The 18,729-nt window shown below is 41.4% G+C and overlaps 1 protein-coding gene across 1 annotated transcript; it reads left to right on the forward strand.

Moving 5' to 3' along the window:
- Nucleotides 1–1,301: 1,301 nt before the first annotated feature.
- TMEM26 (transmembrane protein 26) lies at nucleotides 1,302–14,558 on the forward strand (the record flags this gene model as incomplete). Its single annotated transcript, XM_082286676.1, has 6 exons — nucleotides 1,302–1,492; nucleotides 4,561–4,639; nucleotides 9,964–10,077; nucleotides 10,594–10,814; nucleotides 11,832–11,908; nucleotides 14,143–14,558. 6 exons carry the CDS (start codon nucleotides 1,302–1,304, stop codon nucleotides 14,556–14,558), a joined length of 1,098 nt encoding a protein of 365 aa, XP_082142802.1.
- Between the last annotated feature and the right edge of the window lie 4,171 nt (nucleotides 14,559–18,729).

Raw genomic sequence — 18,729 nt, forward strand, 5'->3', positions numbered from 1 at the left:
TAATCTTCCTCCCCTTTATTCCCCCACTCCCAAGGATATCAGCTGGCCAGCACCAGCCCTTCGTAAAGGAAGAGGCTTGGCTTTGCAGTAAGGAAAACTTGGATCTTAGCAATTGAGGAAAAATACCTTCTTAGAAAGGTCACAACTCTTAGAAGAATATCTTCTTGTGTTTAAATAGAACAGGAGTTTTTAAAATTAAATCTAGGAAGTTATGACCTCTGAAACACCACAGTACTTTACATGACTTGATTCTCTACTTGCATTTTACAATGGTCTATCTCAATTTAAGTGCTTTGGCAGCAAATGAACACAAAACTGGAGCAACGTAGTGACAATTGTGATCAAGAAGAAATTTCTCTTTTGTTACCCAAGAGTAAATTCAAATAAAATTAATAATCTCTATGAGAAACACTAAGGAAATTTTAAAACATATTCTGTACTTCATATACTGTTCCCACAGAGGATACAAGAAGTCTGTCTAGAGATAATTGACCTAACAGTCAGACTTTTGTGCATTTTTTGTATATGCCTCTGTTGAATTCAGTAATATTAGTGTTAGCCCAGATTTCATCCCTGTTTCAGGAGTTCTGTACCTGGCCTGCTTCTTAATCCTAAAGCAGGGTGTAGATGATACAATAGAATGGTTTGACTGGATTTCAGTTTCTGACTTCTGCTGCACAAGGGATTCCAGTACTGAACTAAGCATACATTTCCTGCTTTCTATATTGCAATGTTAAACAAACGATTTTAAAAGCTCCCAAATATGAATTCTCTTTCAGGGGGAGCAGAAAGAGGGGTTTGGTTTGCAGTCTCAGAAATGCAGTGGAGCTTTCAGCAAAAATGATTCAAATTAATATCGTGCCTTACATTGTGTCTTTGCTGGAAACGCACGAGGCGAGAGCAGTAAGCGCGGCTGCAGAGCGATTGTAACTGGGCAAGAGGGAAAACCTCGCCGCACTTGGTCCTTGAGCCGATGACAGAGGGGACAGAAACAATTCTCCCCACCCCTGCCTGGGCCGGCCAGGGCTGTTCCGAGCCCGCAAACCACTGCAGCATGGAAGCGTATCTTTTTTTTTTTTCTTCTTCTTCTTCTTCCCTTTTAAAAGTTTTCAGGAAGTCTGGGGGAGGGGCGATGCTGTTTCTTTTTTGTTATAATGGGCCCCTTTGTGGAGATGGAAGAGGAGAAGGGATCTGTGTGCCGGCGAGGCGCGGGCTTCCCGGTGACTCCCAAGGTAACTTGCCAGGGCTCCTAGAAGCGCCGGGGCCCCGCGGTGCGGGGCGAAGGGAGGGGGTGCTGCGGCATGGAGCTGATGGTGCTGCTCAATGCCCTGGTCACTCGCCTGCTCTTCGTGTTGCACTCACTCATCGGGGTCTGGAGAGTGACTGCCGTGAAGAAGGAACCCAAGTACTGGCTGCTGGCACTGCTCAATCTTCTCCTGTGCCTGGAGACAGGGCTCACCCTCAAGTTTAAGCAAGGCAGAGGCTACAAATGGTGAGCATATCCCGCCGAGCCCCTCTTGCTTCCTTGCATGTACTTCGCTGCAGATGCAAAGCTGCCCCCCGAGAGCAGGGGCTGCCCCGGCCCCGGCGCTGCCAGGCGTTCCGGGATCGCGTTTGCTCCCCGGCCGCTCCTGGAAGGCAGGGATGGAAAGCTGGTGAGTTTTGGCCACTGCCAGAGAGAGGGCTTTCAGGAGGGGCAGTTGTACAGCAGACTACGCGGGAGCCACTCTGGCTGTGTGTGTCTCTTGCTGCAGGCAAAAGGTGGATACCGCGGGGCTGCGGCTGCAGCGGGCTGGGGGCACTGGGGCACCTCCTGAGCCACCTCCTGAGCGGGTCGGGGCTGCGCGCTGGAGGGGCAGAGGGGTGCGGGGGAGCCCTGCAAATGCCCTGCATCTCACACCCCGTCCTGCCGTGCCTTGGATTGCACCTCCTTCCCTAGGACTGTATCCCCCTTCTCTCCTCCATGCAGCAGTGCTAATGCCACGCTACTGCATGAACCTAAACTCGGTAAAAAATAAAAGATGAGTAGCAACCACTCTTTTGATACAGCAAGAGTGGCTTAAATATTTCGATTTGAGAGGCTGTTCCAGAGGGGAACTTTAATGCATGAAAGGTTGCCCAAGAAATGAACAAAAAAGTTAGTCATCGCAGAGCTTTCCCAAGCACATGGGGTTTTACATGCATCTAAAGAATTACTGCTGTCATCTACAGCTCATCAGTGCTCAGGCAGCCAAAACAAAATGCTCTGTGAAAAGGAAGCGGTCATGTAACTAATTGTCAAGATTTCACTAGGACCTTTTATTGTTAAAAACTCAAACTGCAGGCAGGCCCTGAGAAAAATCCAGGACTAAAGAGCCCTGGAGTATTTCCATGTTCTTAAAATCCTGCCCATTGCAACCTGTGGAAGTCATTATAACAGAAGTAGTGTTGTCTGACGATTCACACAAGAGTTCCATGCCCTAAATTTGAATGTAATAAAAGCAGTGATAAAGTCTAGGACACTGGAAAATTGAACAACAGCAGAGCCCAAAATGCAGTTATGAGACAGGCAGATTGAACAGACCCAATTCTTTTGGGAGAGGAGGCAGCAGCAGAATCTTTGTGAAGGAACACTTTCAATGGCAGGTTTTGAAAAATCCAAACAAAAATAGATACTGAAAGCAGATCCATGTTAGAAGAATACATAGAAGACTGGGCTAAATCTATCTAGAAGAAAATTTTGAAAATGGATGTGGTCCAGCACTTTAAACAGCAAAATAAAAGTACCGTTATAGGTGAGAACTGTAGACAAATGGCCAGCATCTATTTGCATCAGGATAATATTCTGCTCCAGTGGAAAACAGTCACATTCAGAACAGGCATCATCACATCAGCGTCTGTAGAAACACCTCCACAGACAGTCACCGATCCAAGCAAGGGGCAGACTATGCAGCAGGACTCCTGCCTCCAACACCCTCATATTCTCTATTCATTATTGACAGAGAACTGTTACTTATTACACCAGCATAAAACATTAAATGGCACATGTGGAGAAAAAGTCTTCTTGTGAGCCTTGTAATACCTCCTCCAGATTGCTCCTTCTGAAAGAAAGGCAGAGTTAAAGCCCCTCAAGTCTCTTGGCCTGATGTGCTATCATTAGCTCAGTATTGCTAACCTGCCAGCTGGATGGATTTTTCATGTGCTCAAGTCCTACAGGAAATACTGTAAAATGTTAGTTCTTCCATTCAAATGAGAGGTGTGTTCTCTCCCAAAATAATCAGGCTGAAAACCCACAGAATCACTAACTTTTTTTTTCTTTAAAAAAAAAAATCTAACAACAAAAAACCCCCACTGCCAAAACAAACAACACCCCCTCAACCCTGAAAAACAAAAAAATGCAATGAAACCCAAACCCAGACTGTCTTCAGTCTAATCTAAGAGGGGATTGTTTGAAACATTTCAGTGCAGTTCAGCAACCCAGTAATTCCCTAAGCAGCAGAATTTTTTTGTTTTCCTCAGTACTTAATCTCCACTGGAAAAGTTATGATTACCAAAATAAAGGTACATTCAACATAGGAACAAACACTAAATGCAACAGCATTTGACCAAAATGTTGCTGCAGTTGCATACTTAGAAGCAGTTTAAATTCACTGCAGAATGTGTCAATGGCAGGATAGAAGGAGCCAAGCAAATGTTGTGAGTTGGGCCCCACTGCCCAGTCCCAGGGTGTTGCAGCAATGCCCACTCCATACTGTGGCAGAGCTAGATGGAACATCTGTGGCATCGCACCTCATTCCTACTCCAAAAGGATAGAATTGCCAAAAAAAGCCACCCCAATCAAATGTCAAGTGTTTAATAGGAAAACATCTGCAACTCTCACAAGAATAACTACCTGCAGAAGGAGTCATGAAACCTGTCCATTACTTCTGAATAAACCCAGTAAAGAAGATGAAGATAATAAAGCTTCATCAACATAAGTTATACAGAAGACTGGCAGGGAGAGAAGAACTAGAAAATTCTACAACTGCCTGCACAAATGGAGAAACAAGGCTGAGACACATTTTCATAAACCCATTTTAAGTGCACAGCCTGCAACTAAAAGATCTCACACTGAAGCAATGCTTGTTTTAGGAAAGCTGACGCTATTTCTCCCTTTCCTGTGTCAATGCACAGGATTGTGAACAACAGCCTTTATCTCAGCATCACTCAGTGAACTGACTCAATGCATTAATTCACTCTTCATGAAATCAGAAAGAGCATGTTAGCTACAGGCTTTTTAAATACAGAAGATGCTGTGATAGAAATACAAACAGTGAAGTGCCTTTGGTCAGTTCTTAAAAAAGAGATTTTAAATAAACTTCCATATTTGACCTTAAATGGATGTACAGATAAACCCATTGTTTATAATACTGACACAGCACGAGCAAACCAGCAAGAATAGCAATTCTTATTTGCAGTTACTCTATTTCTTAATATCCCATATGGCAGAGGCACAAGAGACCATATACCCAAACATTATCTGCATTGGAAAGTATTTATGATGTGCCATATTACCAAGATACCTTTTCTTTTCCTTCACAGGTTTTCACCAGCAATATTTTTATATCTGATTTGCATAGTACCATCACTATGGCTACTAGAAATTCATCATGGGACTCAGGTATTTATTATGAGACAAGATGGACTAGTTTGAAACTGATGCATTATTTGATGGCTTGGCTTTGGGCATGCAGACAGAAGTCTGCTAAGTCTTGTTCCAGTTCTCTCTTTCATATTGGTGGGTGTCCCAATCTAGCTACAGCTATATTGTGACTATTGTGCACTTCCTAATTACCAGATAATGAGCCTCTTTCCTAGCTAAAAATGAGACCATTTATTTGTATTTATCTGCAGAACTGAGGACAGGAAGTTTGAAAAACACAGCCTTTCACCCCCAGGTTACCAGCATGAATCTTGCTCAGTAGGGTAAAAGAACTTCATTGCTTTAGAGGCCTTTGTAAAATAAAGTGAATTTCAGAGTACTTAAAAGCAAATACCACAACTCCAAGCAAGTCAAAATGGAGACAGATATCAGCGAAAGGGGTCTTAAACTCAGGTTTCCTCATGCTTGCTGCAACGTAGGAGAACACACAGATTGTTACCTCACCTGGTAATATGTCTGACAAGGTTTATATCCTTCCTTTCTTTGTGCTGCATAGTAATCTAGTGGCAGGGGGTCTGGATTCAGGACTAAAACAGGTAAAATTTTTAAGGGCAAATGTTTTGGGGTCAGTTAGGGCCAGAAGAGAGCCACTTAGCCCAACAGTTCTCACTGAGTCAACTGTCTCCTCATGCAGGCTAGTTTCAAGTCCCTATAGCACTTCCATGTAGGGAAAAGGAAATTTTGTCTGTCCTAGCATTTGCATATATGCAGTGCCTTACATCCACAGCAGTAAAAGTTCTGATTGGAACAAGAACAAAAAGTAACAGAAGAAAATACATAAATTATACTAAGACGACCTAGTGCCTCATTTTCTCCTTTGTAACATTGTTAGAGCCCACAGAAGCATAATCAAATATTCAAAATTGTGTTTACACTGAAAATGCCTGAGGCTTTTTCTAAATACAGCAGCAGGAATTTATTGTCTTCTTGTTTTCCCAAATCTCCTTAAACAGCCACAGACAGGTAATGTGGATATTGAGAACATTTGTCATAGTTAAATCTGGTCCAAGAAACAAGCTAATTCTGTAGTCAAAGGCAGCAGTTTATTTCCCAAAATGATGTTAGAACATGGCATACTTTGTTCTTATTGATATACTGCTACTGTGAATTAAAGAGGGAGTATATCAAGTTAACAGCTTAGTTTATACCTGGAGAGATAGGATAGAGAGTTCTGGAAACACACAATCTAACAGATTCAAAAACAATACCTCCAGAAGGGAAGCAGCTTCCTAACAAATAATCTCAAACACAGCACCCAGACTAGTACAGTTCTCAATACTGAAGTAATCCTGGGATTTTCATTATTTAAATGCTAACAGAATGGGTAATTATGCAGTTGCTTTATCCACACTTTTACACTATGAAAACAGTGTGTGGTCTTTAAGGTGGTAGAACTTTGATCTCGTGTTCAATCTTTACCAGGAAGCATCAGCGGCTCATGTCAGTGCTGTCACTTAAAGCAGGTGCTAATAGGCAGTCTCTCTTCCTGAAGACAGAGGCAATTCTGCCTCTCTGTGTACTGCAGAACTGGACATAAGTAACACCATTCATTTATCAAGGGTGAAATACTGGCTACATAGAAACTACTGCTCTGTGGTAATGTATTTGGGGATGAAATATATGTTATGGAGAGATGATAAACTCAATTGAACTGTACAGAGAGAAAACATTGCGGTCTGCTGTCGAGAAAACTGAAACCATTTAATCCATAAAAAAACCCAAACATTCTTTCATAATAATGTACAGGATCTCAGGGCTCTGTTACCTTTTCAAATGCCTGGTGTGCCACTGCTACAGAAAGCAGTAACTGACCACCTTTTGCAGGGCTTACCTGACTACCAGGGCTGTAGTTGATACAGGCTTCCAGTCAGGAATGAGACAGATACTTGGTAAACCTTGTAATTATTTTTAACCACCTTGACCTGAACATTTTGAGGATCTAGTGAATATTACTGTCCATTCCCTCACCCTCATTCTGAGGTAGAATTCTCTTACCAGCTAAAATTATAGCATAATGAACGCCTCAAAGTGATCTTTCATCTTTCACCATTCCTTCCTTGCCATACCCATTATATTCTTCAATCTGGAAAACAGCTTAGGCAACCTTTTCTTCGTGTTTTACATTCCAGCTTTCCTGTGTGAGCAAAATGAAGCAATCAGGAGTGCTTTGAATTTCTGACATCACACGTGTTTCCATAGTGACAGCCTCACTGTTTGCAGCAAAGCACAGACAGCAAGCCAGGTACCTGTTGCTTGGCAGAGGGCCTGCTCCAGGGAAGGGTTAGACTCTTCCAAAATGTCCTCAGCTTCTACACACATTAATAGGTTGAGGGTACTCCACTCAAATATTCAAGTGTCAATTTTACACCCCAATGCTGGCCCCGTTATGAAAAGTTAACCTGTTTTATTTGATAATAATAGATTGTGAATAAGGTGCAAACAGAAACTGCCTGAATTAGTTTGGTGTTTCAGGTGTCCCCCATGCACTGGCAGTGAGCTTCTCTGCAGGCCACACACTGGGACATCAGCATGTCATGCAACAGCATTTCCATTTTGATTAGATGGTTTATGAATCAGGGGTATGTAAGCTTCATCTCAGAAGAAACAAAAAGAAGTAAGCCAAGCCAGAATCGATATAAAATGTGTACAGTTTCTTCCTATTTTATCTTTGCACAGAAAAAAAACCTGAAAACAAAACCATTTTTATTTAGCTAGGTACACAGTCAATACCTAGGACTAACTGGGATCTAGTAGTAAAAAGGCAAACCATGTTTATCAATGCCTGTGAAACAGTAAAACAATATTCACTTTCTCCTTGTCACATTCCCATTTAGTCACTGCTCATCCATAACTCGCTAGGTAAATATGCCTGGCACCAACAGTCCTATTTACATGTATATACATGACGTAAATAAAGGCTCTTCTCCAAATTTTCAAGTGAATCACTTCACAATCACCACTTAATAAATATTCAGAGAGGAACAAACCCAAACAAGATATGAACATACTTAAATGAAAAAAACAGGAGCCTACTTAAAGGATTGGCTTTGCAAATGCAGATTTCCATTTCCTGCCTGGAAGCAATTGGGAAGAGCTTGGCCCTGAGCATGCCATTCAGTCCAAGATCACGGAGCCTTGCTCTGAAATGGTAAGCCACTTCTCAGCTGGAAGTACTTACAAAAATGGCATAAAAGGAAAGACACCAACCAAACACACCAATAATGTGAATTAATTTTCTTAGAGGTATTTCCTGCACCTTTGTGCCACTAGAACAAGAGAAAAAGAGCTCCCCTGCAAGCCATGGCATGGTTTCCTCTGCCTACCTCTAGCAGTTGAGCTGCTGAGTCCTGCAGCTCCTAAGACTTGGATGTGAAGTTCTGTACAGGTTCATGGCTGCTTTCCTCTTACCATGACAGACCAGGCAAGGGGCCAGAGGGGGGAGCTTAAATGCAGACTTAATGACAAACCAAAGGCTGTCAGAGTCAAGCCTTCCTTCTCCTGCACAGGTTAGTCATCCCTTTGCCCTACCCAGACTTGTTGATGTTCACTTCTTAGTATTCTGGGGTGGTTAGGACAGTTATGCAATATTTTTAGGTTGTGGTCTCCTCAGATGACTGTGTCACACGGCCTGTGGAAATAACTCAGAAAGCCTGACTTTGACCTTGTGGGTGGGTCACCATAGACTTTAGGGGTTTTCTGTAGGCAACAGATATAGATGTCTCTCCAGAGCACCAATTAAATTTCATTTCCAAAACATCCTCTGAACAAGCCATTTCTTCTCTCTCCTTTAGTTGAAGGGCAAACCCAGGGAGATTAGCCCTACAGGACTGTAGCCAGGCAGTGAGTACCAGCCCCTCCATCTCACTGTTTCCATGCCCAGAACTTTAGACTTCCCTCTTCCAAATGGAAATATCTTCCCCACATCTGTGTCAATCTTTCAAGACTCTCACACCCACTGTTCAAATAAGACAAGCCTTCAGCTTAAGACTCTTTACTGCCAACCCTAAAAGCAACAAGCACATTTTTTCCAGATTTTTCAAGTACAGGAAATTTATCTACCACAAGGTCAGTCAAGAGGCAGCATTTACCCAGATACTGAACAACATTATCAGAGACCAAGCAAAGTATCAAAGTAGAATCTGAAATTTGCTGGAAAATGTTTCTCTTACATTGGCAGGCTTTATGCTGAACACAGCTACTCAGTATGCTCTCAAACACATTCCAATTGTTGCAGAAAATCAGTCCCTGTGCAATAAAATGGTGGGGGGCCCAATGGAGAAATGCAAATCATCTGCAGTTCTCTGGCAAAAATAGGACAGGATAAAAGTCTTTAGTAACAGCATGGTTTGATTTTCTAATTATCTTCTTTTTATTACAATGAAGAGAGATGTTAAGGGGTTGTTATGAAGACAGATTTTGGAGCCATGCCCCTCACAGTTGCTCCTGGGCCAGCCTTGGGTGTGAAGGTAGAAGGGCAGGACAGTGCTGCAGACAGAACATAGCCCCACCACTGGTTTACTGCAGTTGGAGTAACAGTATGTTTTAGGCAACACTCAATTTCCCAGATCACTGTGTTCTTGGAGAAAGTAAAAGCACCCTTTTTTCTATTTTGAAGGGATAGGCAACAATACAGGTCTATTTCTCTTAAATACTCCTTTATTTCACCTCTCACCTTATGAATTTCCTTACAAAATAAGGCACAGCAGGGGCAGGAGTTGTGGAGAATACAACCCAAATATCATACCCCAGCTCATTTTCAGCCTTGAGAGAAGTCATACAGAAAAATGAAACAGTGACATTTTCAGAGAGCTTTTCCTGGATAGTAAAGAGAAGCAGATATTTGAGAATAAATTTGAATATAGAGCCTGACCATGACCAGTTTTTACCTTATGTGACTGTTTTAACTAAAGAGAGACCATGTAGGGAACCCAGTAGCCAGTTTAGGAGAGCTGCAAGCAGATCACATTCAAAGGGTACAGAGTTAGCAGCACAGAGATGTCACCAACTCCATCGGCCTTTGCATTTGCATCCTCTTCTGCAGTACAACCCTGTACTTTCTCAGGAACCTACCAACACACCACTCTTGTCCTCATGAGAGGAATTCTTCCCTTCTGAAGAAGAAGGGAATTCCATTAAGAGTGAGGGAGGACCTTTGTAAACATCAGATACCTTTAACAAATGAACCCTCTGCAGTTCAGCAAAACAGGACACTCTCAGCCATAGAGCACATCTGCTCCCTGTGTGGGATGTTTACACACGTGTCATGTTTTTATTCACAACAGTACTGTGGCAATGAGCCTGGGGCAGTTCAGGTGAATGTCAGCAACCAAGACTTCAATCAATCCAGAGACAGCAATTATGGAAGTGAGGGAACAGATCACCACATCATTCAGACGGTGGGACACCTTTTCCTCTTTCTAGTAGAGATCTTATGACAATTAGAGATAAGCACCTTGCAGAGTGAGTAAAACAAAAAAACCCTTCAAGACATATATTATATATATTTGTACTTTGGAAAACCACATTGTGAAAATACAGCATGCTGCATACTCGCTATTGTTGCCAAGACAAATCTCTGTGTAAAGAAGAGATGCTCCTGTCATTCTCTTGCAAATCTCAGCAACTGAATTTAGAAGGTGTCTGGGTAAAGATTCTGCAAAGGATAATGCTCAGCTGAAAAGTGAGAACAGGAGGAGTAGTACACAGAGATTTGATTTAAAAGATTTTATATTCATTATCCAAAGTTTGTATTAAAGTGCCTTTTTCAAACCAGGCCTGCCAGATGGAAATTATTTGCTCTCATACAATGTGAAAGAGAACAAAAGCAGGCTCAAGGACAAATACAGTCTCTGAAGGTACCTATAACATCAGTCTCCTGAAGTTACAGTATATTATTGTTGTCTTTTAAACAGGCTAAAGTCTTTGTCAACCAGCTCTCCACAATCTGTGAGACTGTATGGACACTGGCCCTCCACCAGACTTTTCTACTGCTACTAGTAGTTGGGAGATGGCTTCTCCCCATTGGAGTTGAAATCACCCGGGATCAATTGTCTCAGCTGCTTCTCATGTTTGTGGGAACAGCAGCAGATATACTTGAATTTGCTAGTGAAACCTTGGACATTGAGGATGTTCGGTAAGGATTTTTTGCTGACGTAAATAACTTGCACAGTGCAAGATATTTGTGTGATGTGCAGTGTTCAGAGTGGTGGAACCGCGTTTCCCGTAGGAAACAGAAGGCTACGTTCAAGGGCTCTGTGTGCCTGCTCTTGCCTTTCCCTCTGTTGAAAGGCCTAAGTCCTGTGAGCTTTGTTAGGGATTACTCAAGTGTTGCCGGCAGAGAAGCATGTCACCTCATCACAATGAAAGAGAGCCAAACAAGCAGCCTAACTGCCAGGCAGCATCAGTTCTTATGGCTACAGGAGCTGAAACACTGGATACACAGTAAGCCTCCTTCAGGTTAATGAATTGCTTTAGATGGGCAAGGAAGCAACTAGAGCTGGCCTAAGTGATTCATTATCCAAGTTGCTCCTTTGGTTATCTCATATGTACTTCATGATAGAATGACAAAGTGTTCAAAGATAAGAAGAAGGGGAACGGCACAGTCTGGTGTGAATTTTCAACATTGTGATCTCTCCCAGAGGAAGTAAGCTCACCTCCCCCTCACGCTGCTGAGACATGAGCTGTGAACATCCGTCATAACGAAAGAGGCACAGAAGAGGTTCATCCTCTCAAACAAATACTATTTTATTTTTTGTAAATATCATAGCAATGCTTTTAGAGCCTTTTAGAGGAAAAGTATCCTTCCCACTTGGTAGAGAAGCTTCAGGCTTACAAGGAACGTGTAATCCCTACAAGGGTAAAGATATCCCCTCTGAGCCATAGAGTCTATTCTCACATACTTATTATTATAACATTAGCTTCAGATATTTAGTGTAATTACACAGCTGGAACATGTAAGCCTTAACAGCAAATATTCCATACGAAAAGGTGCTTCTGTTTTCCTTAGCATTGCATCATAAAAGCACACATCAATCAATCACTGCTTCACTCACCCACCCTTCAAATGACATTCCAAACAATACAGGAAGCATTTTTGTGATCACATGAGGAAATTGCATCTTCATTGTTATCACTTTTTCCCTTCCCATAGGAAGAATTACGCTCTCATAAATTCAATTCTTGCTGTATGGACCTGGAGTATGTTACAGTTTCCACTCGATCTTGCAGGTTAGTACTTGCATGTAGACAAGAAAAGAAATAAATGCTTTTAAGTTTTTGCTGGTACATCTTGTGGCTGTGCACACACTACAGGCTGTACCAAGGACTTCTGGTGGAGAGGAACCTATATGACAACAGCTTTTGAAGAAAGCTCATTGTGGTTTCTTTTGAGGAAACACTTGTTTCTGGCTAACCTCTGATCTCTCTGATAGAGCTCTACTTTCAGGAAAAGGAAAAAAGGATTGCACTATTGTTTTACTCCAGTTGCCTGTTACTGCATTAAGCTTCACTACGTGAGTTCTCAAGTTAGATCTGGTCTATTATGGCTCAAATTTGGGTGGGTTACTAGACCCCACAGAGAGACAGGCAATTGTGAACAACAGAACAGCACAGCCAGAAGCACAGGAGAAATTACCTGTTCACAGGAAACCTAAAGGACCATATGATGTTGGGACTCTAAATCTAAAAGGCCCAGCCGTTCACCCAGCTCAGGGCTGTTTGTCCCTGGGCAGAAAGGGCTTCTCCATGTGCAAGAAAAACAATGAAAGCTGTCTGGATCATCATCTGTTCCAACCATTTTGGTCTCCAATCACTACAAGTTTGCAACAACTACAGAAGTCCAAAAATGCATTATCCTCACTAGCACTCATACAAAATAGATTTCTAGGCTGACACACTAACTAAAATAATAAATTTAAAATTCCTGGAATATTATTTTGTTCATTAGTCCTTTCTTAATTGACAGTGCTAGGCTTTGTTTCCAACAGGGAAGTTATAAAAATACTTCAGCATTTCAGCTCAGCAGCTTACCTCCTAAAAAATCTGATGCAATCACATTTCAGATTTACCATAGCTAAAATTCCTGCTACTGGTAAAATATATTCTATTAAAGATGCACAGCACTCAGGTTTAAAAAACTCAACCAACCAAATAAAAAACATCCTATACACATCACCACCACCCAAATAAACTCAAATAGAACTTAATCTGTTAATTTCTTTCTCTAGCTGTTGCTTTTCCACTTATTTAATTACATTTTCCAGTCAAAAATTAAATTACTGAACACACGTTTTCCTGAAATTATTGGGGGTACAGTTTATTTTAGGCAGTTCTATAGAGTTGCACAGATAGTACTTTTTGTTCAAGCATCAGAATGTTTACTCACACACCAAACATGACGTAAAAGAAATTTTTAGGCACTTATGATTAGATTACAGCAGTGCAGTTAGGACTATTAAACAGCAAAGGAACAGAAGCGTATTAAAAAATTAGCTGCTGCTGAAGCTTTGCCTAATGGATTCAGCAAATTTCTACATTTTACAACTCATTTTCCATTTGAGTCTCATCTGTTTCTTCCTCAACCCCAGCATTGACTCAAACAATAGAATTCTTTTGGCAAGTTGGAATGTTTGGTGGTTGTTACTGCATCACAAGTAGCGATGCTTTTTAAACCAGTGAAATCTCCCTGTCCAAGAGACAGGTTAATTAAGCTTCGTGTATTTTCATAAGAGACAGCCATAGTTACCCCCACAAACCCTTCTGATGGTCCCTCTCCAGGCACTACACCATAGAGAGCATTTGAGCCCACCACCACCTTTACAGGCAAGGGGAACCCATGCATGCAAGTTCCAGCAGTTGTGTGAAATTGATGCCCACAAGGCTAAGAACAAGTTAACTGTGCCTCGAGCCTTACATGGCAGACAGAAACCTCATAATGCTCAATACTGCCTGGCACTGACAGGCCTTATTCTTACTATGACACATGAAAAAAGCAATGGCTATCTGGTGACTCTTTTAAAAGCAAGGTCTTAGCCTGGAACAAAATGAAATGCTACAGCACTGGCTGTCCCTATTCAGCACAGTTGGTTTTTTTCTTAAGGATATATACTGCTCTGGCATGTTGATTAACCACAAAAAAAAAAACCAACCAAAAATCTAGGGAAGTTGTGAAGAATCATTAGGTGATTTTCTGCTTCTTGTTGTAGAAGTGTATAAATACTAGTATGTTTGAGAGATACAAAAGAGGAAGTGGGTTTTAGTCCTGTTTGCCAGACCACATAAGTGCCTCAGATGAGTTTAGTGTGTTTTGCTGAAAAACATCCCAGAAACTGGATGTGCTGTATCTTGCATAGTTTGCAGTTGAATGCATTTATAATCCAGGGTACCCTGTATTGTGAGTGCCCTTTAGGCCAACCCTGGCTCTACTTCACAAAGTTGTTTTAACATAACTGTTCTACTTCCAGTACAGCATATTGGCTGCAAACCAAGCGCACCGGCCAGGCGGATCCCCAGCCTGCTGCTATGCAGGTACAGCGCGGAACTCTGGAACATTGGGGTCAGCCTTTTCATACAGGACGGCCCCTTCTTCATTGTGCGTTCAATTCTGATGGGCCACTTCAGAATATTCAATCAGATGCTGGTATTTTTTACAGCTAAGAATATCTTAGTTGTTACTCTACAGTTGTATCGGCTGGCAGTGATAACGTTAGACTTCCGTGCTACCGTTCTGCAGAAGAGCAGGAAAGGAGAAGTCTGTTGCTGCCCATGTGAGCCTTATGAAGCTCGTGCTCATGCTACTGGTCACCAAGAGAACGAAATGAAAGAGTTTGTTGCTTTCCCTCCAAAAGAGGAATCCCAAGCTCCATCAGAAGATCACTGAGCCATTATTGACTTGGAAGAGGTTGCATTTCCCGCAGTTTCTTCAGAAGGGCTTTGCCTGTTTCTATGATCAAATACACCTTGAGTGCCTAAGTGATCTTTTCCACTAAGAGAACATTAATTTCTTCTAAATTGTAGGGGAATTTTCTCAAGAAAATTCATAGAAATGGGACTTTTTAAAAATCCATTTGTATGGTGGGTTTTGACTAGTTCCGTATTATATTACTCACAGGGATTTTGTAGCCATAGTTTGTAGTATCAAGAAAGGTTGGGAGCACTAACAAGATTGGTTATTACCATTGGTGGCACTGTGCTGACCTATGTACTTGCATGTATTCAAGTAGAAGGACAAGCCTGTCCTTTATGGGAAGCTCAAAACCATTGAGCTCTACTAGAATGGTTGGGCTATAGCTAGAGTGTGATGAACAGTATGTTCACTGTGCACAGGAGCAACTTCAGCAGCAACAACTGTGTGGGCGTGTTACTGCTGTTACTGTGACATGGGAACGTTGCTCATTCCAGGAATTTAAGAAAACCTTCTTCAGATGTTACCTCATCTTTGGCTGGATTCAGTTAAGAACTATGCAACACCACAAAACTGCATACAAAAGACTCTTACAACCTGCATGGTCTGAATAACCTAAACCTTAACAAAACATAAAAAGCAGTCCCCTGGATCATTAGAAGACAACTGCATTTGCTACAGGCATTTTCTACAGAGTTGCTTGCCTTTCTATTTCTACCTGTTAGAACACACATGGACAAAACCTCACCAAAATATTTGTAAATACTTCTTTTCCCTCTTGATTTTACTGTTCTTACAGTTGAGACCATTTTTTAAATGTCTCCATTTTGTATGATTTTTAAAAGTGGCCTGACCCAGAAATATAGTCTCTCTAGAAAGAAGATGGCAGTGCTGCTCAAGGCAATCTAAGCCAAAGGATTCAGGCAGGCACTCCACGTTTCATAAAGCACCACAAGCTCCCATGCAATAACCTGAGAGATTGTCTGGTCTGGTGAGTGTCATGATCCATTTTTAAGAAATGGCTAAAATTTATAATTTACTACTTTCACATTTGGAGTGAACAACCTGGGCCCCAATTTCTCCCAGGAGCACACCTGAGATCTGTGTAAGACCATTGACTTTGCTGGACTTAGCTTAGAGAAGCTGAAAGTAAGATAAGTGATTTGTGAAAGTCTGCCTAAAACTTATATTCCCACAGAAAATGGCAGGTGCTTCTATAGATTTCTGCTTGCATTCTGAAAGAGACCAGAAAAGCATATAGAGCGACCTAATTAAGGTAATTGCCCATATTAAAAGTACCCAATTAAACCTTATTTTCTAAAGCCTCAGCTCTCTAAAACCAGAATCTGGTTTCAGGAATGAATAAAAGTGTTTCTACCATCACTGCAGCAGTCATATACTTATTTATCCACAGCCTGATAAGCAACCACATCTATTCTTTGAAAGATGAACCTGTTTAAAAAAAGTCCAAACACCAAAGATACGAGCATGTGTTTATACTTGTGAGTTCTTACTGTACTATGCAGGATAAGACCCTTCCATTATGAAAGAAGAAAATGCACAGCCATAAGGAAGTATCATATATTTCACAGCCCTTCCTACCATTTATACAGCAGTAATAATGTGCAACACTTCCTTCTCTCCTTATTTTCGGCCTTTTTCCAGTAGCAATTTTAAAAAGCCAATCGCTACTTCCATGGTGTTGTGAGTTAGACATATGGAGAGTGGAATGCAACTTCATTTAGGATTTTAATTCAAGTCTAGAGGTAAAAAAGTGACAGCTCTGATGACGAGCTGTGCTGTCTAAAACCTTTCACACTGGGATGAATTTAGAATAGGTAGAACCACAACACAGCTCTTCCTTGTGGTTGCGAGCCGGGACTACTTGTATTCATTTTGAGTTTACCACTTGCTGATATAGTAATTATCCTGTTAAAAGGATCACTGCTAATTAATTTGGAGTGTACTGAGCTTGCTGGAACATCATTCTAAATTCATCAGCACAAGAATTGCAGGATGTACTTTTTTTAAACTCGCTATCTATTTAAAGTCTTCGTTCAGCAACAAACTGCCTACTAGACTCAGCCTGCAGCAAATGCAAGATCCCCTGGGGTCATCAGCACAGAGACTGGTTAGAGCAGAAATATTTCCCAGCAAACTCTATTTCCTGGTCTTCCGGCTGTTCAATTTTAAACAGAGTAAAGCTTCTAATCACATTTATGGTGTTAGAACTGTCCAGTGTTAGGTGGTTACAACAAGATCCCATCCTCTTTCACTCACAGACAAAATAGGCTAGATCCTCTTCACATTTACAATAGAATAGATTTGGACTTCCCTTTTCCTCCCTGCTATTGCAGTGATGGCAGTCAGATTGCTTAAAACCAAAAGAGAGCCGAAACTGACAAAGCAGTAATATAAATTCCCAGTTGGGTACAGACAGGAATCACATATACCAGGTAGCAGGAGTGGCATGCAGTTCCCTCTACTACCGAGAAGCCTGGAAATGGCAATTAAGAAGTCTAGTAACTTATATGTTTTGGGCAGAGCAGCAAACCTCAGTTGCAAGCCCTCCTCAGTTTCCTGTTGCAAATGTTTGGAGCAGGACAGCAGCTCTGCATTTTGCAGCAGGCTGCTGGAGGCAGCTGAAGCAGCAGCTGCCTGTGGGGAGTCTTCATGCCATCCCAAAGCCTTCCAGAGCTCTGCACTAGGCAAGAGGTAGAATGATCTGCCAGCATCTGTGGTGTACCCAAAGAAGTCACGCTTGCTCTACAGGAAAAGCTGCAGTAAACCTTCAGATGCAGAAAATTCAAGCCTCCAAAATGGAAGAATTTCAGAACATTTATCTTAACCATTATTTACTTGAGTCAGGAGGACACAATACTAAATCTGTTCTGCAAATAGATATCTGGCCATTTACTGTTATTTATTCTGGTTGGTTTTGCCTTGTCCTTTTAGATTATTCCATATTAAACCTCACTAAAATGTTTTGCCACTTGTCTTTTCCTGAGCTAGAATGTCTTCCTCCTTTTCTTTGGACATTGGTTCAAATAAGATCATAGCCCTGAGCAAGAAAAACAAACAACAGCGATGATTTTATTGCATTCCTGTTGGTATTTGTACTGTACTAAGTTCTCTGTGACCATGTGGAAATGGAAGAAAATGTGCAATTACTTTTTAAAAATTCCAACAGCATTTTGCAAATAAAAGGCAGTTACCTCAGGCATAGCTGCCAATTTATTATGTGAGAGCTGACTGTTATATGTTCCTATTAATTATATCTTCCACATGCTGCTTTTCCTTTCCATGCTTCGTAAGTTAATTACTTAGGCCAGATTCTGACTGTTGCTGTTGCTTTGAAAACCCACAGCAACTGCAGCTAATTTCACTCTATTCTGGATAGGTTCTTCTTTATTCAGAGCCTTTGCCTCCAAGTATGCAAGTCACAGTGCAATCCCCAAGAGGATGTGTTTAATACTTGCACATGGGAGGCATTTTAAATACACACACAAATATATATGTGCATTTAGATACCCTCACACACACCTGGCAGTGCCCAATATACACCTTTTATTTCTGTAGCAATCTGTGAGACTGCCAATAAGAACGTTCTGCAGATGCCTCTAAAACACTTACAAAAAAACCCTAAGCATTACAAGTATCTTGACACTTAAATACTAAACATACCATACTCTGAACAACATACTAATTAAAAAATTAAAAATTAGGTTCCCTGGAAAATATTCTTTCCATGCAGATTTCCTCAGTTGAATGAAATGTACCAAATCATTATTTTCCCCTCAAAAATAAAGTTTTTAGGTGAGCATTAGAACATAACACCAGCACAAGGTGTTTAAAACTGCACAAGGCTGTTTCTCTGATGCTGTATCAATAGAAAATAGGGAAGCTTTAAAATCAGCAGGTTGGAGAGTCCCTGGCCTTGGAGAGTCTTGGGATTCAATTTTCCACTTTTTTCACACTCTTATATGAGGAAGGAAGTCTCTCCTTCCTTATGAGAGGAAAGAAAGCATCATTCCTAATCTGTAATTGTGAGGCAACAAAAACAGGTGACAGTGGCAAAAGAAGCAGAGATGTTTGCCCAAGATTGGTCATTTCACCAGCAGGGAAATACAGCAGTACAGACTCCTGA

This window comes from Coloeus monedula (assembly GCF_965178545.1).
Source record: "Coloeus monedula genome assembly, chromosome: 8".
Taxonomy (NCBI): Eukaryota; Metazoa; Chordata; class Aves; order Passeriformes; family Corvidae; genus Coloeus; species Coloeus monedula.